This window comes from Dermacentor andersoni, chromosome 10 (assembly GCF_023375885.2).
Source record: "Dermacentor andersoni chromosome 10, qqDerAnde1_hic_scaffold, whole genome shotgun sequence".
Classification (NCBI taxonomy): Eukaryota; Metazoa; Arthropoda; class Arachnida; order Ixodida; family Ixodidae; genus Dermacentor; species Dermacentor andersoni.
The window spans coordinates 125,559,694-125,582,615 of NC_092823.1; the positions used below are offsets into that span (position 1 = coordinate 125,559,694).

General features: G+C 47.7%; 1 protein-coding gene and 1 long non-coding RNA gene across 2 annotated transcripts in view; one reads left to right on the forward strand and one right to left on the reverse strand.

Moving 5' to 3' along the window:
- Positions 1–22,922, reverse strand: part of LOC126544953 (large neutral amino acids transporter small subunit 2) — a 123,941-nt gene that overhangs the window by 23,173 nt on the left and 77,846 nt on the right. Inside the window, exon 3 of the mRNA XM_050192525.3 lies at positions 6,589–6,714. Coding sequence (XP_050048482.1) covers positions 6,589–6,714 — 126 coding nt within the window. The remainder of the gene's footprint in view (positions 1–6,588; positions 6,715–22,922) is intronic.
- Positions 20,335–21,755, forward strand: LOC129388043 (uncharacterized). Its single transcript, XR_008615123.1, has 2 exons — positions 20,335–20,542; positions 20,990–21,755. It is a non-coding gene; the product is annotated as an uncharacterized lncRNA (long non-coding RNA).

Sequence of the window (22,922 nt, forward strand, 5' to 3'; positions counted from 1 at the left end):
CACCAAGTTGGTATAGGTGTTTTGTCAAAATATTTATTTCCTTCTCAACGGGGTGTCAGGTACAGTGTTTCTAGCAAGCGGTATATATATATATATGTACTTTGTGTGCTCGTTCGCATTTACAAAATACACATTTCTTAAAATTAAAACTTCACTATAGTCAAATAGTGACATGCCCGCAGTAGCTTGTGATGCGCTACCTAAGAATTAGTCGCCTCTTAACCTCTGCCGCGCTACTTTTGTTAATCGCTCGAGGCATCCCCTGAAACGACAGTAGGACGTACAGCTGAACGCGAAAGCTTTCAGAACCCGCGGAAGCCGAAAATAAAAAAATAATAATTGACTTCCCTTACGCCGCAGCCAACAAATTTTGAAATTTACGTGGTCATGTAGTGCGATGATCTTACACAGGAGTATTCATTGCAACGTTCGTCGCGAGGACTGGTGCGTAAGCTAAGACATACTTTTCTTTATACCTCCCTTCCCTTCTACCTTCCTTCCTTTCTTTCTTTCTATCTTCCTTTCTATCTTCGTTCTTTCCTTTCTTTCTTTTTTTCTTAAGCGATGCGTCATAGAGGAGTTCCACAACGGTTCTCGCGTGACGACGGCTGTGTAAAGTGTGTGGTGGCACGGTCGGTATCGAGGGAACACAGAGAGTGGAACCGTAGAACATACAGGAACACGGGTCGGATATAGCGGACATGATTCCTGGATACTAAGCTCGGATATAGTGAGGCCTTCCAAAAAGACTCTCGGTTATAGCGAAGGAATTTCACCGGATTTATGGTGAAGCGTTTGTAAAACCCCGAATAGATTTCGTATAGTTCGACCCCTAGCTAGGACTTGCGAAAGGTTTTGGGCAGAACGTACACACCTGATAAACTCAAACACGCAAACACAAAAAACAAACGCACAGTACGCCAAGCCAGCTCAGTGGCTGTTGTGTTGCGCTGCTGAGTTCGAGGTCGGGGGTTCGAGCCCGACTGCGGCGGCCGCACTTCGATGGTGACGATATGCAAAAAACGCCCGCGCCGCTTACGTTTGTACTTGTACGTTAATTAAGCCCAGGCGGCCAAATTAACGCGGAATCGCCCACACTACATCGCGCCTCATAATTAGATTGTGGTCCTGGCACGCAAAGCACTAGAATTTAATTAGTTTAGCCAACACACGCACACGCATACGCACACCAACTCCGGCGCACCTACGCAGCGAAGCTGAACGCGAACTGCTCATCGGCTTGCTACACCCTGTAGATGAATAGGGCGCGGGTTCGTTTCGCAAGGCGGACTGTCAGTCACTCTCCAGTCAGTGCTCGCGGTAGTACGCGGTTGACGTGACCGCTATTCACGGGCTGTTCCGGCAGTTGGCTGTGTTGCTGTTCGCTTCTTCGCTGTGTTTATCCTAACCGTCAACGCTTTTCACGGAGCAGTAGTGAAGGATATTAACTCACGGTGTTTAAAATGGGGAAATTTCCGAATGGAATCGAGTACGAACATTGGATAATAAATGACGTCCGAATATCGAACGAAACGCCAAGCACCTCCTCGTTTATAAACAGAATGAAATGTACTGAAGTCCCGCCGAGCCATTTTCGGAAAAAACAGTGACGAAGGCTGTAGTTAACATCATTTGGTGCATGCGTGCGATACCTTTTACAAACGGGCCTGATCTCATCTACTGAGGAACTCGTAAATAAGAATCAGTTGGAAACCGATTGCATATGGAGCACCATGGCACTTGCAGAAATGGGACAAAGGATCATCTGGTCACCGGGTGGGCCGAAAGAGGAAAGTGTAGTACACTACAGCAACTACACATCGTTTTCAAGGGGACGCGGACATGGGGAGATAGTAGAAATGCGAAATAGCTTTGTATAGAACATTTGCACATTTCATATTTATTTTTATTCTCTTTTTCTCCCATTCTCCTCTGGAATAGTTCAATCCCATTCCCCATCCCTATATAGAGTAGCATGCCGGCGGTTATATACGCGCCGGCAAAATTCTCAGTTTTTCTAACAAAGAGTATACATATGTATCTCTCTCTTTGTACAGAACGATGTGTCTGCTAGAGATATCACTGCATATACTACGGCTACGTTCCAACGTGCCCGGTTGGCCAGCCTTCGAAAAAAATAGCTAGCAAGTTAAGCTGTATGTACTTATAAACAGTTTCTGAAATGTCAAAGTGCGCGGTCGCTCTCACCGCAAGGAAAAGCTTAATTGGTGTACGCCAGAGACGACGCAAGATCGCAATACTGGTGGCGGCGCAGCGCCGTGTACTTCCTGCGTCAGGTCTCCGTGACGTCATCGCGATTTTGAAAGCATCCACTCGGCCCCAGTTAATTCTGTAAAGAAGGGCTATACTTTCCATTGTAAAAATAAAATAAAAACTCAACCTAACAGGGTTCGAACAATTTTCCTGCGTCGAAACGGCCCAAACGCGAGAACAATACTTCTGAAAGCTATTCATGACGTCACGATTGCGTACTGACGCAGGGGCTTCGGGGCGAAATTCAAGAACAGGATGTAGCTCCCGCCTTCAATTCTCTCTATACTCGTAACCAACCCTTAATTCTTGGGCCAAATGAATTAAAGTTGTGTTCTTAAGAAGCCCACTGCCTGGCCGTTACAGAACGCTTTGTAGCTTTTCGCCAGGAATACTACATGCAATATGTCGCTTTGGACCACATACACACAAAAAAAACATGCTTGCAATCTATATGCAGACTTTTTGCCTCTCTCCACCGCCTCCCTGCTACCAGTTGCCACACATTTTTCACGCTCACTTTCGGCAGAGTTTCTGTAGTCGCGCGATAAAGAAAGTGTGCAGAAAGTCTGCAAAGCCTCTGTTGCAATCAATCAATCAGTCAATCAATTTTATTATTATTAGACATTATTACAATTACAAAGGAAATGTAATACAGAAGGAGATCCCAAAGTAAAAGCTGTCAGCTAGGGGGACCTCCTGTTATGACATGTACAAATATATAGAATGTACGATTAGCAACGAAGTTAAAAACAGCGTGAAACAGGATGCAGTCACAGGATGCAGAAGATGTTTCAACTGTTCTCTAAAAAGCGAACTCTATAGCTGAACGTGTAAAGAGCAAGGCGCAATAGACCAGGACAGAAGAACACAAACGACAGATGACTAATGTTTCATGCGTGATTCGGCTTGGTTGACCTACATAAGGCAGACTTGCTGCGGAAATAAAACTTAGTTGTGAGTGGCGCCGGTCCTGTCGTTTGTGCTCTTCTTCTGTCCTGGTCTATTGCGCCTTGCTCTTCACGCATTCAAGCACGAACCAACTAGCCCAAGCTAGAGTTTTAATTAAGCGCTATAGCGATTCTTCGTTTGCGTGCCTCGAACGGCTCCGAGCCAGACGTCTGGAACGGCACCACCGACCTATAGTCGGCAACGTGTGCATGCGACGATCGCTGCCCGTATTCGGGGCCACTTGGCACGAACTGCCTGTCGCACAGCTGCTGGCTTCTACGGCACCTGCCAACGATACGATTTACGGCGACGGCCCGCTGCTCCTCTCCCCGCAGTGCTGTGGACGCGTTGCGAACGCTATGTAGAGATGTCGCTGAAGCCCCTCTCCCTCCCCCACACCCCAGCCACTCGCACAGGCACGTATACACCGCGGTACATATAAGCACGACAATTCGTGCAAAGGTGATCGTTTTTCAAGTCTGTTGAGTCGTACGAAACGCTCCTTTCGATGCTGGCGCGTCGTGCTGTTATATACGGTATGATACGGTATGATACGATATGGTACGGTATGTTATGATATGGAATCGATGCACTTCCACGTGGCTAGCGCGTGGAAGGTTAAAAGGCCGAGGAGCGCAGCGCTCTTTGGCTGCAAAAGCGACTAAACCGAGTCGGGACGCACCGTCACGCTCCTTTCGATCGGCTTCTGCCGTAGTCATGTAAGGGCAGCGTTCTGGCTTCCGCTGCTGGCACGAGCTTTGTGCCCGCGTACATTAGCGTCGTTCCAGCAGCAGAGCAGGGTGCCTATGCACTGGTCTGCGCGGAAGCGACAGTAAGCGTCAAGGTAAATGGATGGTATACATAGACTCATGTAAGAGAGAGAGAGAGAGAGAAACAACTTTATTTGCCACTGCAGGGTTGGAAGTTAGGGCAGGTAGGCCTAGTGTGGCTCCCGGAGGGGGGGGGGGGGGGTCGACGTCTTGGGCCCACGGGACGAGTGCGAGTTATGTTTTCTTCTCTGCTCTTATCCGCAACTGCTTGGAACCCTCCTCGGAGGGAGCTGCCAGTAACTCGTGTAAGGGCCGCACCCCAACTTGGCATGTCCGAAATTTTGAAAAAAAAAAGAGATTCCAAAGGAGAAGCAGTCGCGTTCGGTGACCCGATGATGTGACTAGCTCGGAACTACACGACCAGCTACGTATAATCCAGCGGGCCCGGGCAGCGGTGGTAAGGCTATACCTCACCCCACAGAGACATTCATTAAATTACTTGCATTCTCATTCGAATGCGTTGTCACGTATTGCTTGTTTTCTCCCACCATATGTCGTGAGTTCGAGTTCCTTAATTGATGCTTCCTTAATTAACTTTGCCTTTTTGACATAATGAGCGGCATCGCAGCCAGCTGTGGAAGAAGACGGCGAACGCGAGAGCAGTGGCACGAGCGCGTGTCTGCGCGAGGGGAGCTCACGTGACCTCCTGTACCGCATGCCGCGTTTCGCAGACCATCGGGGGTATGAACCACTTAAGCCTTAATAAGACAAGTGCTCTGGTCGAAATAGTGACTGTCTCTCTTTCAATCACCGCTGATAATTCCAATTGGTGTAACTTATAACTTGTATTCGCGCTGCGTTGGGTAAATTGCTGCTGTTTAGGGCGTACGGTCATTATTTAAAGCAAGGAGCACCGATTACGTATGTAAATGTGACGCTGCACCTTCAAAAAAAGAACGTCATCGAGTTTACAGTGAGCGCATAATTTCTCCTCGACACTGTAGTTACGTCCGTACGAAATTTGGGTTCTTCCTTCCTTTCTTTTCATTTTCAAAAAGTTGTGACGCACGGTACAAGCTCGCAGTGTACACCTGAACATTTTGGCGATTCCCGTTTGTGCTTATCTAATGGTATATCGACGCTGTCCCGCCAGGACCATCATAAAATTCTACAGGACCACGTTTTACGACAACCCTGTCGCGTCTTTCTTTTTATCTTATTTTTATATTGCTCTATCATTTTCATTAATACGACACAATCATACGGCAGGTCTTCTGTTGCGTATAAGAAGCATTTCTCCATAGCCGTATGATTCGGCGACATCTTTATTACGCTGCTTAGACATAACGCGAAAGAAATAAAACTGCCGTAAAATGAATCGTTGTCGTTTTCCTTTTTGTGAATGTTGTTTTTGTCATGCTTCGTCGCATTCTATTCTGCTTTTCTTCTCTTTAATACAGTCCCCAACCAGGCAGATATTTGCTGAATGTTTTGATTCTGTCCTGGTGTACCGTGTATCCCTTGATGCACGCGTCTTACGTTTGTCGCCATCAATATAAAAAAAAATTCTAAGCAAAATTTCATGAGGATATTGTAGCAGTCTTCATAGATCCGGAAGTGACTTGTGTACAACAGTACACGTTTATTATACAAACTTTCAGCTTCAAAGCATTCGTGGCCGATAAGCGATACCATACAACGCCTCCTCGCCCACCTCCGTGTAGTTAGGAGGCAAGTGTGTCGTGAAACTGCTTACTCATTCGTTGTGTGTGTTTTTCACTGAACGTTATAGTTGCGAGTGTTAAGGCTAGCCTCACATTGTCGTGCATATATTCCTTCCTACTTCGATTTCGCCTTCGTATGCGCAGCTTAAAAATCTAGGCTCACCACCCAAACTAATTCTCGAATACGCTCAAGAAATAACGGCTAAGACAACAACACTGGTTACCTCTATTGCTTTGTAACCTATATGCGGGTTTTGGTACATGTTTGTAATGCTGTAAGGCTTCTTTTTCTTACATTAAAGGAAATTGGTTAATTAACTGAATTATTAATTTATTTGTTGATTTTTTGTGAGCTCTGTTGTATTGCGTCATTGCACTTCTTGTTGAAAAGAAGCGTATTTTTATGTAGTACTGTGAGAGAGAGAGAAAGGTTTAATGATATGAAATGCAGAGAGGTAGGCCTGAGGTACATTCCTCTAGCCAGCTACTCTGCGTTGGGGGAAGGGAAAGAGGGAAAGAAAGAGGGAAGAAAAAGGCGCATGATGGGTGACGATGCTGAGGAAAGATGGAAAGCATATAGTAAACTGTCTGGACAACTTAAAGTCTGCAGTCCAGGCTTGTACTTTTTAAACAAAGCACGGGCTGTTTATTTTTTTGTACGTACTTTGTTCTATGCACTTATTGCAGCACATACATCAAATTAGAATGAGATTTGGCACCAACAGCCGAGATTTCCACTGTAGTGCTGTCTATGGTCACAGTGAGGTCTCCCTGCAGTTCTCGAACTTCAGGACGTCCGACTGTGTTAGTAACGCCGCGCCGCCATCTTTGTTACGCGGTCGGCAACTGAATGCACGTGACCTTCGACTCACCGTAGCACAGCTGCACAACTCCGGTGATGATGATGGTGGCCAGGGCGATCAGCTTGCCGTAGGTGAAGAAGTCTTGCACGCGCGTCGACCACTTGACGTCCCAGCAGTTGACGAAGGTCAGCAGTGCTGCGCGAGAGAAGAAAGGTCCGATAAATTGATCAATTCATTAATGCATTCATTGAACGGAGCAATAACCGTAGCGAACATAATTTAAAAAGGGTGACTCCGATCAGCGTTATTTCGGCGTGGCGACTGTCCTGCGACCTTTCTTGCATCCGTTATGTCAACGCCACTGTTCTTGCTTTGGCAAGTTTGACACGACGAGACCAAGAAAAGCTTTTCCTAAACCAATTGATTGATTGATTGATTGATTGATTGATTGATTGATTGATTGATTGATTGATTGATTGATTGATTGATTGATTGATTGATTGATTGATTGATTGATTGATACTGTTTATTTTTCTTGACTTTTTTCCAAGGAAGATACAGAAGCTAAAGGTGTGGCAATACCTTTCGATTTCAATTGATTGATTGAACAACTGATTGTAACTTTGTTAATTCAGTCTGCAGTCATAATTGCAACAGAGAGGTTTTGCGGTGAATGACACAGCAGTCCATAAAATAACTTTCCTGCTTGTAGCAACTGCCATCGTTACTCAGTGACCACAATAAGAAAAATAAACATATCAAAAACATGTCTGCTCTGCGTTCGCTCCCAGAACGAGCAAGCCACTACAGTTTTCGCCGTCGTAATCATGGTGTCACAGCCCGTCTCGCGAGGGTCGGTGTGCTCCAATATGGTACGGCGTTAAAACCTTCCGGAGGGGTGTCAGTGCGGTTGATAGATGTACACATGAATCATACGCACGCACGCACACAGGCGTGAGTATTTCGCACGTCATTCTCGTCACACCTAATGACCACTGAGAAGTGTGGACCGGTTGACGTTGCCCCGTTTCGCGTGAGACCGGAAACCTTTTGCGCTCCTTGAAGCTTTTCCTCTTGCTTCGTTGCCCCCACCATTTGCGTGAAGCACAACGAGCGACAGTCAGCTCGTAGCTTTGTGCCTGTGTTGTGCGTTAGTGTGTCGCGAATGTGTTAGTGCGTGTGCAGATGTGCTTGTGTTGCGTGTGTGTTGTGTAGGCGTTTGTGTGTGCTGTGTGTATAATGTATCTGCTTGTGTTTAGTCTAGACATTGATCGATTGAACGGTTGAATAAATGATGGACTGATTGCCCGTGTTATTCACTGCAAAAGCTACAATACGGACCAGCGTACCTGTAACCTAGGGATCAAAGATCTATACTGTGTCGCTCATACTAGGCCAAGGTATATATGCCCTAAATAAAGCTCGTGTCGAGACAAAACAAGGTTTGTATTGCAATGCATTCAGCTTAGTTGTGTGCGCTGCTTAGTGCGTACTGTGGGCCGACACACTGCAACACAAACAGCGTTCCCTTTTCTCACACGCGGTAGAACACACCACCTCTCAGGCTAGACTGTGTTGGTCTTTCTTTTTCTCTAGCGCCGCTTCAAAGGCCCCGTCGCTTAGTTTATCGACGAAGCAGGAGCTCGACACCGTCTGCGTCCCAGCCACACGGCAGACGGTTTTCTCAAATAACTTTTTGGCACAGATCCTGTCCCAGACGTGGGAAGAGCAGACGACGCCTGCCAGTGGCGGTGATGATGTGCGTCTGCTCGTCCGCTACGCCTTCCTTCAGCTGTGTGGGCATGCCACCTTCCTCCTCCTCTCCCCGTCCAATCTCCCTGGCTGTCTCTTGTGGGTGCGTTTATACAGCCTCCCTCGTCCTCCTAATCTCGGTGGATCCACGCCGGCTATGACCTCTCCTTCTTTCTTTGTTTCCCCCCTACAATCCACGCCTCACGGATCTTCGAGGGAGGGCCCCACGACGGTGCCGCAAAAGACTTCGGAGAGCGGGAAGGTCGACCTGCCGGGCGCGGCATCGTCTGCTGCGGCGTCTCGCAGACAACGACGAAAGCGGCGAGGCAACCCCCGCTTGTTTGTTTCTTTCTTTTTCTTTGTTGGCACGAAGACAGCCAAGGCAAGCCAACAGTGACCGAAGGGTTCGAAGCTGCAGTGCAGCCGTGGAACCGGCTTCTTCGAAAACGGCGCGGCGTCGTCGCTTTTGACAGCGGCCCACAATCCCACCGCATCGCGCATAATGAAGCATACGACTCACTGCCTTTTGTATTTTATGCACATTTTTTTTATAAGCAGACGGCTTCGAATGCGCCGTCTGTTCAGGGACGTCTGTTCAGGGACGGCCCTTACGGCCTGAGGAAAGAAAAAAAACAAATTTGAACAGTCTATCTGAATAGCGCTTTTTTTTTCGCTCGCCTAGAATCCCGCTTTGTGGGACCGGTTTACGGCTTCGGTCGAGCGTGGTTCGTCAGTGGTCAGCACGCCGAACGGCAGACAACGTGACTGGCCACACTTCGAGTGTGATTGAACGCCGGAGACTCTCAGATGAAGAGAACGATCGGGCACGGAAGGACATATATACACGTTTGAACGTGGGTGTGCTTGCAGAGCGCACGAACGGAAACCAGTCCCGAATGGTTCATACGGGTTCAACGGCGAAAGGAACGAAGTAAATCAAAGCAAGTAGCTCGCTGTCAGTTTTTGATGGGTCCCGCCGTGGTCTGGCCAGCAGGTCGCGTACAAGCAACGTGTACGAACTGACACGTGCACGCGCGCTTCCGCGTTTGTAACGTAGTCCTGATTATACGCATATTTATCCGGTTAACGTTTTGGTGCGCGCATTGCACTGGAAGAACGACGCGTGACCTGAGGACAGTGTTGAACGTGCGGTGTCATGCACAGAACATCCAGATGAATAAATAACTAAGTACTGTAGTTATTTCGAAAGCATAAGACAAAAATGCCGATCAGAGACCTTTAATTAGCAGGAACGATATACTTCATATATGCGTAACGAACTTCCAGGTGTTTTGCTTACTGCTTCATGGTTGGTTCAGCTTACTCTAAATGCTGTACAGTCATTCTCAAAACTAACACGACCATGCATGTGCGACCGGGGCTCATGCGCTTCCCATGATGGTTTAAACCACAATAGTGCTAAGGCGATTACCTCCTCTGAGTATAAATTTCTCATTCGTCTTCGGCATCAGCAGAAGTGACTCTGTTCACACTGTTTGTTCTCTTGCTTGAAACCGAGTTTGTCCTCACAAATTATATGACACTATCCGAACCCGTACATGCAATAGTTCGACTGTCCAAAAGCCCCTGCAGAGTACATCACCCAAAATGGCTCAGCACATACCTCGAGTGCCGACTAATAGCGCGAGAAACTGCAGCTGTTATTCTTAAAACACTGCCCTCATTTGGTGCGAACAGTGCATACTGAACAATGATCCACAATTCATACAACTGCAGCGTCTCGTAAACTGAACTTCAAACTTTTATCGCCGTAATAAAATGGTTATGTGAACAAAAAAGAAATACTCGAGGAATTCTAGACGAAGCCGGAAGCATGTCATCAAGCTTAGGCCACGGCGAGATCAACTAAAGTCAATGTACACCGGTGAGGAATATCAAGGGTAACGTCCAATAGGCATATAAGCGCCGACAGTAAGCGCTTTTAATCTGGTCCGATACAGGTTCTGCTAAGTACCTGGAACATATTTGCAAGAAAAAGAAGTTTCGTTTATTTAGCAGAACTTATGAGGAAGGATTGTACTCGAAGCAAAGTGTTGAATCAAATTTGAGACAAGCAGTTTCAAGTTCAACGGTTCATCTACATGCGTTTCATTTTATATCCGGCATAGATGCTGAGTCATCATTATTGGTTCAGTCTTTCAGACATATGAAATTTTGTTTGAGGCGTGGAATAAATTTATTTCGCCCATTTATCTCGCCTTCTTTCTCTCGCACGCAATTACGTTTTTGTCGCTGTATCAAGCTGGGTCATCGTGCCTTGCATTTAGTAAAGCTAACATTTTTTTTTTTAATTTGCGATCTTCGAATTTTGACTGATGGTCTGTCGCAGCTGATCATTTGAGATTTTTTTAGGCGAGAAATTTGTTTCCATACATTTGGCTGGGACTTATCAAAGTATGATGTTACACTTAAAATTTGACGTACATGTTAATTACCTAATTAGGTTGTGGCTAATACATACAGGAGACACAGGTTCAACATCTGAATGTGTCACATTCTTCTGTCCATACATATTTCTTATTGCTACTTGCGTGTTCAATATATTACTGAGAGTGAATGCAAACTACAGTGTTTCCCTAAGGCAAATTAATCGAAGAAATTTCACCTGCACAGGCGTCACGATCCAATGCACAAATGCACAAATAGCCTTTGCTACTATGAAGTCAAACTCTAATAGTGCAAACAAGGAACCTGGAACAGTTCCGAAAACTCAGCCTTCTACATTTAGGCTCCTGCTCCGTATCCACATTCCGTACTTGGTCACTGACTGCAACGTACCTCCTTCTTGGATTATTGTCGTCATGATCACCAGCCCATTGTACGTCCACTGCAGGTCCAAGGTCCCTCCCAACGATTCCCAATTATACCCCTGTCTTGCAACAGTTTGCTTAATCCTGTACCAGCGATTTTCCATATGTTATCACGAAACCTAGTGATTATGCGCCGTAATGGACTGCGTTTACTTGTTCCAGCGGACCGCCGGTTATGTACCATAAGCATTACACGACTTGTCCAACTGCGCTGCTTGGTCTAATCTCGTTGAATTTTGTCAGTCAAATTGACCACCCAAGCACTTCGTTTATTGTCGCAGTATCTGGACAGCTTGTTGTTCCAGACAGCCTTATCGATGCTCGTAGACGAAAATATATGACCTCAACGCGTACGACAGGAAGTGGACGATTCGCCTTACCGACTGGCCCCTTAGAGGGCATCCAGTCCGACAAGACGCCTCTCGCGTGAGCGAGTAACGTTACACGCCACGGTGGTAGCTTCGTCCGATTACGAGCACGGCCACAGGGCAGCGCTAGCTGTCACCGGAAATCAAGCTCAGGTGTATTGCGTGTTGTTCGCTACGACGGCTAGGGGTATGGTCTGCCTCGCATTGCAGCCTATCGGTTACCTGCTGCCCTACACGGAGAGGTCAGCTGAAGGACTGCCGTCGAAGCACATACACGTGTTTGTGGATACGGAGTTGACGCTGACGTTCTGCCATCTTTGCGACGTGGGACTGAGTGCTCTTGGTCCGCGGCATGCTGCAACCGAAGATAGGCGCAAGCAGCAATTTCTCTCGCATCGGAGTTTCGGAACTGCTGCGCCGCCGGATCATGTAACTAGACTGCTGCGTCCACACGGACGTTGTCTTCGCAAAAGAAGCATTCGCAGACGAGACATTTCGATTTTTGAGCAGAAAGCCAGTGAGATTGAGCCGGTTCGGAAACATCGTTTTCTCGGTGTGATTTTAGACTACTAGCTTCGCTGGACTCATCATTTGACCGCCCTGGAGGGCCAAACTAGTTGTGTCATAAATGTTATCTTCGCAGACTCGCAGGTACGAAGTCGGGTGGAACAACTGCAACCATGCTCCACGGTCACTCAGCACTTGTCCACCAGAGAATAGCTTGATCCCCCCCCCCCCCCCCCTGGTCATTGCTGCAGAAATTATCTGCGACGTCCTTTAACCGACCGTTACAGGCTCGGAGTTTACGAGTGCGCCTAGGAGTCCGACAAGCTGCATCCACTCACCTCACTATCGCAGGAGCGCCGGGACCACATTTCACTTTAATTCGATCGCAGCCTTGAAACATGCCGGCATCTCTTCAGAATTTCCGCTCAGCATTCTGCTCATCGACTTCTTTCAGTGAAACAGAACTGTCCGTGTGCACAGACACACGCCGTGTTTCAAGAGCATAAATCACGATTTGCACGATCGCAATTCTGGCACTCAGACCTCTGCTACCCACCGCGGCTTCTACAGACGGTGAAAATAGAAACGTCAATCGAAGGTCTTATAACCGTCCTTACAGGAGGAGTACGTTTGTCGGCATAGGACGCACGTCGTCATCAACAATAGCGGAACCTTATCGGCGTTAGAGTGTCTTGAAAATATTGATGACAACCAACCACAAGCACGAATGACATGCGCAGTACTGAACAGTTCAACTCGGGCTACTGAAAGAAAACATGAAGTGATATTGCAGTGGGTCCCAGGACATGCTGGTATAGAAGGCAACGAAATAACGGAGTTGGCAAAATCGGTCCATAATGATGCGGAAGTTCAACTCATCCCTTTACCACCAATGGACGCGCAACGCATATTAATATTGCTAAAGAAGGAATTGTGTATGTCAAGAACTGCCTGTGGGCCCAGTTGGTGCGTACTTGACAAAATTTCTAAAGTTGAAAAGAGACATGGCACAAAAGAACGGTCAAACACAGGACAAGCGCCTGTCCTGTGTTTGGCTTTCCTTATATCCTTATATATATATATATATATATATATATATATATTGCTGTTTCTGCTAAGTAAAAAGCACTATAGCAAACCCCATTAACAGGCGCGTGCCTTTATCAACGTTCGCTTTAGCTATATGCTTTCACCCAAGCTCTGGTAATACTTTTTTTCTTGTTGTTGTTGTTGTTGGGGGGGGATCTGTTCTGGTCATACCCATGGTCATATACATGCGCGTTGAAGAAGTCCATCCACTCACATAGATTCCAGTACGCCGTTTCGCAGTCATGCCAGAATCTCTGGACACCTACGTAGTGCCTCAAGATGAGCGGTGAAAAATTGACGAGGCGAAATGGCACCACGCCGGCTACTGAAAATCGTTTCCGCCTCGATCACTAGGCTGCGTTAAAGGGCGACTCCGGTAATTTTTCGATGTCCACCGATCTTAATAAAATTTTGAATATACGTTTGCATTTTGATTATCTATGGTAAACGATATGGCTGCAAATCATTTAGTTTTCCTGAAAATGAACTTTAAAGATTGGTTGCGTTCCCGACTGATGACCTTCTACTGGCCACCCTGTGTTTGTGACGTCAGAGCGTACACCACCGCTGTCGCTGAGATCATCGCTGAAATCGCCGCTGTCTTGTTCGGGGAATTTGTAAAAGCTCCCTGTGGCGTCAGGAGACATCATCAGCTTCGCTTCTTTGGCGTTAGCGCCACGTGTACTGCGTTTTCAGCACGCGTTCTGCGTGTTTGCATTATGGTAGTGTATGGGTCTGACGTCATCCACTCATCGTGATGTCACACGAAGCAGCTACCGGTTTCGATTTCGGCATCCCGTTTATTGGTTATGTAAAATTATTTATGAATTTATAAGCAAATTGAACCACCTTACCGGTGACACGACTGTCAATATAATGTGAAGATGAGAAAGTCCTAATGGTGAGAAAAAAAAAACGCCGGAGTTGCCCTTTAAGATGCTGTTGGCATCCGACAAATCGTTCCAGGATTTCGCCGCCTGCCGATTTCGATCGAGCGGCTTTCGTGGGCCACCATACGGCCCGTGCACGTGCTCATAGTGTCCCAGCTATACCACTGTGAACGTCCACATCGCAGCGATATCGCGCGGGTCATCAGTCGTTATCGCGGCGGTATGTGGAATGAACCAGTTTCGCAAGAATCCATTTCCCATGCAACGTTTATTTCGCAGCTGCGACGAGTGCACGCGTCGCAGTTATCGGCCGTGTTTATCTCTCGTTCCGACATTCAATTAACAACCTGTCGCGCGCTCGTCTCGGTAGTTGCGGTCAGCCAACTAAACGAGCTTTCCTTACACAGCTTGCACTCGAATACAGAGCAAAAGACTTGATAAAACTTGAAGGCCGTGCAAAAGGATGAAAGCGGAGAAAGAAACGAAGGGCGTCCAGATGTTCCACGAGCAACGCGCCACGCTTTTGCCTTCTCTCCCCCTCTCCTTTCTTTTTTTTCTTTTTCCAGAGAGACCGGAGCCCGAGCTCCACGTCGAACACCGCCAGCAGCTGCTCCGTAGGGCAGCGTATACACGCGTACCTTTTCGAAAAAGCTGTATAGAGTGCAGGCACTTCGATGCTCGCCATGGAGTTGTGCACGAGAGTTGGGGAGAGAGCTGTGCGTGCGTTCGCGTGATTTGTGGAGCCACGCGCGAACAGTGAATCACAGCGCGACTGTATAGGCTCTGGCGGTGCCCCGCCGAATCGCCGCCTCAGTATGAGCCGGCAACATATTCCGTATATTTTCTATATATTCTACATAGAGCTTTAGGATGGAGTGATATATGAGGACTCGAAGCCTGCTTGGGTTTTTTGCGGGGACCCAGATGGGCTTCCGGAAGCGGAACCCAAGGCTGCAATTGCGCCCCCTAATGTAAAGGTGTACGTTCGACATGTCGCTTTTGAGCACACTCTCGGGGTGCGGTTTGTACTCGGAGAGTCGAAATCGAGCGCTATAGGAACGCGTTCGCCTCGTTTCGTTCAGAGCGTGGCCTCCGCGATTAGCCGCCGGAGCCGATCGCGGAGGCCACATTCAGAGTGCCGTGTTGCCAACTCGGGGCGCTCCGAGGCACTCTCTCTTCAGTTTCGAACGTGGGAGCACGTCCGCGAACTGCGACGGAAACTCGATCACGTGTAGAAAGCGGTGGTGGCGCGTGGATGGAGGAGCTTTAGTGCCTACTAGCTCCCAGTGGTCCCTATGGTGGTCCGGGGGCAGGTGGACGTTCGGCCGGGCTGCAGCCTTTCTCTGGCTCCAATCGCGAGACGACTCCGCATCGCTGCAAACCGAGCTTGATCGCGGTATAGGAACCGTGCCGCATGTAGTAGCAGAAACTTTCTACTCAGTCAGTCTCGATGCGGCGAGCGCAAGTTATGCATGAGAAGTGACGTTAACCTCGCGTTTCTTAAAAGCAGCATTACTTAGATGAAATTTACGTAGAATAGATAAACCTGAAGTTGCTTAACTCGCACCCAATGCGCGATAGACGAGCGCTTTTTGCATTCCGCTCCCGTCGGAATGCGCCCAGCAACGCAACGTCATAGCCGCTGAATTACTGCTGCGCGTAGCTTTACTATCAAACTTAAACGTCTCATAAGTGTTGCCCCGTCCTTTACAGCTGTTAAGTCTCGTCCTTTTACGTGTGAGAAGAGTATACGATGGAGCTTTTACAACTTCGAAGTTATGTGACTGTGTGGGCGTGTGTTTGCATGCGTGTGTATACGTGCGTTCCACTGTCACTCCGAACTCTCCGCACTCCTCTGTCATACCGCCATGCTCGGCTGAGCGGTGTGTCTGCTTCAGCTATTTCTGTCTCCCTCGGCGTTGATTACGCAACTGTATCCCGACACGCTGCAATTTGCTGATTTTTCGTCTACTGTCACCTCTCTCTCTTTCTCTCTCTCTCTCTGCAGCTGTAGTGTTTTACTGCCTCATTGCCGGGGTGGCTGGCGTTCGCAATCTGTCTCCCCTGCAGTCGTTGACCGCCACGTGTGCTTGCGACAACGGCATTCTGTCTACGAAACGGGGGCTGATCACATAGAGTTTTACATTGTCCGTAAACGTTATGAGGCTTGCTGAATACCGGTTTACCAGAGATGGGTATGGCAGCAACAAAGCTGCAGGAGCGACATCTCGCCACGCAGAGCTTAACCAGAGAGCTCAGAAAGCTGACAATGTGGTGACTTTGCATATTCGGCACGTCTGCTAGTGTGAAGCTTCGGCGGCGACGCAATCTATTATAACGTGCGATCCCTTTTACGATTTTCCTTCGACGAAAGCACGCACGCAATGCAAAAACGTTTCTGACGCATTGTAGCTGCGCAAAGCGTGACTAGATGTCGCTGGAGCTTTACGCGGTGCAGGCTGTGGCAGCGTCCAGAACCAGTCCAGAACTAAGCGGTACGCCTTGAACAGTGGAGGACAGCAACCCTGCAAAGCAGGCTATTGCCAACGGCGTCAGTGGAAGACAGAGGGACAAGTGTCCGTGGCAATGAGGGTGTGCGTTGAGGGGACGAAGTTGGCCACTCTTCCTGGAAACACCTATGTAGTTCTTTGTTTCTTTCCTTAATTTTGCTCGGCCGTCATTATAACGGCCACCGGTTTCAAAGGGAAAGACATCACTTCATCATCATCATCATCATCATTATCATCATCATCATCATTCGTGTTGCAGTTCGATATGGTGATGATGATGATTACAATAATGACTATAGCGCCGCGTAAAGGTACAGTGTAAGTGTTTGGCATTCGAGTGCTACAGGAGAAGGTCTCACTTAACAGCTGGCGTACAAAGGAATTAATCATTTTAATACACGCACTCTAAATGCACAAAAATTCTTTGTAGCAGCTAATAATGAACTGGACTAAATTTTGTGATGGGCTAGTTACAAAGGTTTCTGGTATTTCAGTATGACGATGATGATGATGACAATAATGATTATAGCGCCGCATAAAGGTACAGTGTAAGTATTTGGCATTCGAGTGCTACAGGAGAAGGTCTCACTTAACAGCTGGCGTACAAAGGAATGATTCATTTTAATACACGCACTCTAAATGCACAAAAATTCTTTGTAGCAGCTAATAATGAACTGGACTAAATTTTGTGATGGGCTAGTTACAAAGGTTTCTGGTATTTCAGTATGACGATGATGATGATGACAATAATGATTATAGCGCCGCATAAAGGTACAGTGTAAGTATTTGGCATTCGAGTGCTACAGGAGAAGGTCTCACTTAACAGCTGGCGTACAAAGGAATTATGAAAAAAAAGGAATATCAGTAGTATAAAGAAATAGAGCTATGAACTAAAGTTCAAATATTTTAATACAAAATACGCACGCATCGAGATGATGGTAGTGGTTAAACTTTTCAACGGCGGGGTTTTATTCTGGACAGCGCTAAATTCCTCCACATTGCCGGATTCGCCATATCAATTGTCAGGTCTGACTGGCTCACAGGGCATGCAACGGCTTCTCTGATAAGCTTAGAAACACAGAACTCGTTTCGAGCCGATTGGCGAAAGAAAAAAGAAATAATAAATTCAATAACCCGACGGGATTTGGCAGTGACAGGGACAGGCACCCAGGACGTGCTAGTCATTCTGTCATTGTGTCGCTTGAACTAACGTACCTCATGCTTGAAAACGAAAGTTCCAACAGGGCGGACGCGACCTATGGTCAAGTAATTTAGCGAGACCCTATTGTGGGGCGGACGCGCACAAACCCTCGAAGCCACGCACGCGTTATCTTTTCGCTAAAGAGCGGGCTGGAAGCGCCAGCGGCAGTAGCGGTGTGTATACCGAGTCCAGAGTCCGCCGTCAATGGCGGTAGCTCTCAGATAAACGCAATCTCGGACATTTCACGCAAGGCTCGAGAAGAGAGAGAGAGAGAGAGAGACAGAGACGACGTTTTGCCTGAGAAAGCTAGCCGCGCATTGCAGCTATCTCGCCACGCGGAGACGGGCCACATGGCCCTTGTTTATCGGTAAAGCCGGGTCAGAGTGTTCCAGGCACGTACCTCCCCGCGCGGGAAACTATGTGGACCATAATACGGATTGGGGCGATCGCTTCAATAAATCCCCACGCCTTCATATCAATTTTTGTAGCGCACCGACAGATGAATGAATTCGGAGGTTTTACGTGCTAAAACCCACCATTTGATTGAGGCGCACGCCGTAGTGGGGGACTCCGGATTAATTCTGGCCACCAGGGGCTCTTTAACGTGCCCCCAATGCATGGACACCGACGGATAAGGAGTGTACTTGCGTTTTTTTAGTTGATTTTACTTGGTTATAGTTAGTTAAACTTAATGTTTTTGACTTTTTCATTAAGCCTGTTCTGTGAAGCTATGTCATATGTGCCTTAGAGATGTGCGCTCAGCAGGCGTTTTACTTGCGAGAGCAAGTTATACACTTCATGCTTGCACTGATTCACAGTAATCTTGTCTGAAGCTTCGTGTGTGTCTTGTGTTCATTCAAGCAAAAACAAAAAACGAGAACAAGCGAGATAGGAGCAAAGGTGCGCACTGTAAACTCGGAGACAACAGCCATCATTCTCCGAGTGCGTGCTAGGTGGCGCCACAGAACTTACTCCGCAGCAAACGCACAGGCTTCGAGAACTAAGGCGCGTAGTATCTGTACACTGCTAGTGCAATAGCACACTGCAAGTTCGTCGACGTGTGCAACTGGAGTGGTGGTTTGCGGGCACGTATGTGAGTGACACGGCGCGCAAAGTGCAAGACAGACACGAATTTGTCATCGGCAATCACTTTCGGTTCACGCTTTATGCGAGGAAAGTTTCCTTAAATTGTTGATGTTTATTTACGGCGACCGACTGTTAATGCTGCCATCCCCGGCGATCCATTTCGGTCCGTCTGTTCTCGCCTCACATCCCGCGCTTGGTAATTAATCTGTCGAAATGTTTTCGGGGTGTTCAGCACACGCAAGTTCGTTCTAGGTGACTGTGCAGTGCAAACTGCGTGTCTCTAAGAAAATCGACAAACTGCAGGCAGTAGACCTAAAGGTTATGTGGTCAACAAGAGCAGACGACAATTTTGACACTGTTCTTAGCCGTTCGCCGTTTTCAGCGACAGTGTTTGCCATATAACTTTGTAAGCTGGTCCGCGTCTAATAACATTGTCCCGCCGAGAAAAATTCACGCTAGTCGAGTTTGTCCAAATCTTGTTTCCGGTCGCAACCGTATGGACTCAGCAAGCCCACGCTACCGGAACCTTTAGTTTGTTCGAGCGTAGGCTAACCGGAAAGCTTCGAAACCCTGAGCACGCAAATTGGTCCTCGAAGAGAATGCTCTCGACGAAAAGCGGAGGAGACGCGACGTGAATAACCTCGCGGCTATCGCGTATTTGCATGGCCCTCGCAGTGGCCGCACCCCCACGATAGTGCAGTGTCCGGTCAAGTTTTGCACCGCCGCGTCGGAACGGCCGCAGCCAATCAGAGAGCTGGAAAGCGATCGAGTCAGATGCCGGAACGCGCGACCTCAGCGTCTGCGGATGCACTCGACCTTGCCCTATCATGCCATCGATGCACGGCTGCGCAGTGTGAGATACCGCCATTTCTCGGATATAAGCCAGCCGCGAATAAGATTCAGTAGCGATACAGCGGTGAATGCGAGAGAGAGAAATGCATGAGCACTACGTGACACCTATGTGAGATCCAAGATCCGTGATTTAAACCGTGTATATTTCGTATATATAAATAACATTCAGTAAAACATTTAATAGTAGTTTTCTTGTCTAAGCGGAACTACACGCGATAAAACAAGATGCCTCTGCACAGCAACACCGGGCAGAACACGTTGTCGTCTGCTGAGATGCAACCACAAATGTGGCAACCTGAGCCGAGGCACCGCAGCGCCGAGTAGCGTCCGAGCTTCAGTGCATATACCCTATATACATGTTTCTACCCGATGACCGGCGTTCCACGCACACTTCACACGCATACAAGTTTTCTACTTTGACACACCTAATGCTAAAAAATAAAGTATAAAATTATGGGGTTTTACGTGCCAAAACCACTTTCTGATTATGAGGCACGCCGTAGTGCAGGACTCCGGAAATTTCGACCACCTGTGGTTCTTTAACGTGCACCTAAATCTAAGTACACGGGTGTTTTCGCATTTCGCCCCCATCGAAATGCGGCCGCCGTGGCCTAAAAAATAAAGTATAACGCCTATGTCTCGAACGCCGCGTCATACTAAAACGCTCCGACGCCGCTGCGTTCGAGTGACATCTTTTCGCAACGGAGAATGATCACATGCGTGCACGGGGTGACGTCAGAAGAACGGTGATGTCTCACCGAACTCGTTAACGAGAACAGACAGTGCTTCTTTGCTTCTGACGGTTGACTTCGGGTGTTTGTGCACCTAGCATCAGATTTGCCTTGTGTGTTTGTGGGCGTGGATAGCGGCTACAACACCACTTGAAGCTTCAGGAACAAGCGCTATAGCAACAGCACAGCGAAGTGTCCTTGGAAAGGTATGCGCAGGCTTAGAAAATTGTTAACCGCATGCTGGGGACAAAAACGCGCGACACACGAAGAAGACAGCATTGACCGATCGACGGCAATGAGGGTGGTAACAATAACGCTTCGGTCGGTTGCCGCCGAGGACGTTAACGAGACATTGCAAGCGTTGACAGCCGCTGCTATAGCTTGTTTAGGCAGTGTTGCCATTTTTCTTTTCTTGCAATTTCCCGGCAAGTTCGCTAACAGCGAGTCCTCAACGTCGCCGAGCCTCAGTTCCCCTCGTCGTGCTCACCTTCCCCGTCAGCCGCGGAAAAGAACACAACCCGCCTAGACACGATAGCGCATGGCACATAATACACTACTGTATGCACGTGGCAACATCGGTTTAAGTGAATGTAATTTATCAGTCTAAAGCGATTTAGTACTTTTCTTTGGTGGCGCCAATTTTTTGCCTGCAGGTAACATTGACGGAAACTCGATGATCACTCGATCCGTGGCCTCTAAGATCCGACGGAGACAGCGCCCCCCCCCCCCAAATCTCGGAGGCCACGATCACTGGTATGCAATATATACGTACAGACGGAATGACACTTGTTTAGAGTTAGTATATAGAGTGGTCGAATGGACGGCTATAGGGACTGTGGCAGCTTCCGTAGCTGCCACATCGCGGTAGGTTCCACATGTTTCTCTTATAGCCCAGGGACCCAGCCTGCGACGTGACCACGCGTGGTGTCAGTGCGGCGTGGGCCTGTGTTTTTTTCTTTTTTTTTTCTTTGTGCGATAAAATGGCGGTCAACTTGGCCGACTGACCATTCAAGGCAAGTGCGATTCCAATCTGTGCGGAGAGTCGTTGACACCGGCAACGTGACGCCTGCCGTGTAAGCTAGATTCGTCGGTGTCCGTTATGAGCGCAATGCGCGAGGGGAGACAGACCGCGGATCGCGGTTATCGCACTCACGAAGTGTAAGATTACCAAGCGTGACTCCACCCACGATGAGACGCAGAAGGAGCGGTCGTCGTTATCAGTTCAATCTTATTCATCTTACGTTATGTCGGGCGGCCACCGCCGAGCGTTTATCTCGGGCGCGTGAAACTGAGCAGGCGCGACTTCCGCACTTCCGAAGCTTCTATCACGTCTCTTATACTGGGTGTTTCAAAGTTCTCCAGACCGTGCTACAAAACATTGAGTCCCTGAGGAACATTACCAGAGGGAACGCGCTGGCCCTACAGAATTTCCTTGGGGACAGCAAGTTAATCAGAATTTGTACATTCTTACGTACTAAATATTTGAGTGTTGTCACGGTGTTGAACTCTATATTGTGGGTTTGATGTCAAGACTACTTAAACCATGACATTCGTGTGTGTGACGCGTACGACTGTTTCCTATTGCACACTGAACATGTGCTTTTACTTATCGCGGGCGCTTGAGAAAAATGTTTTTCTTTAATTTACATTTAGGTTTCATTTTTGTAGACGTAGTTTGCGTGTTTGCGGTACGCAGGCTTGTGAGGAACAGGGTAGTTTCCATTTATTGACTGCTTTGGGACAGCCGGCTTTAATAGTACGTTTGCCTTCCCATTTGTCTGCAGTTATTAAACAACTACCATAACGAGATCTATCCAAAGAAATTCAGCTGGATTGGAAATTATGTGTAGCAACAGACGTTCTTGTGGCGTCACTTATTGGGTCATATATCTCGGTAAATTTCAAAGTTATTCTACTTTTTTTTTAACACAGCAAGACAATACGACACGTGAGCTGTGCTTCCGATGTCTTTAATGAACGTGTACACACAATTTATACAGAGACGTGTAAAAAAAGCAAGAATAAAACATCTATTTTTTCATTTCACTGAGAATTAAAAGCAAAATTAAACCCCCCAGAAGAGGAGTCAAGCACGTAACACGAGATCACAGGTGCCGTACGCATACACGAACAAGTCAACCTAGCTACTAGTGAGGGGGAAAAACCAAAAGAAACCATACAAACTCAAAGTCACGCAGTCGCCAAAAGACACCAGCGTCTCTAGCAAGACACTCTAGCAAGAACGGTAATTTCTTTTACAGACAAAAGCATGAGGAAGGCATGCTATCACAGCCATTGCGTAAACCCAGATCACGCCTAGCTGTTTCCGTGATTTTGCGAGTCGTTTGATGGCTGTTCCTGCCGATTACGTTGGCTTGGTCAAATCTTGGCTTGGTCAAATCTGGATTGGCATCCACACCATTTGCGGTGAATTTGCTAGAAATCCTGATGAGCCGTTCTTCACGTTGTTATTGTGTGTTTCCGCAGCCTGTCATTCATTTGCCTGCTTGCCCCACATAATTTTTGCCACAGGTCAGCGGGACTCAAAAGGTGACCGCAGTTGCACAGGGAACGAACTTATTCCTG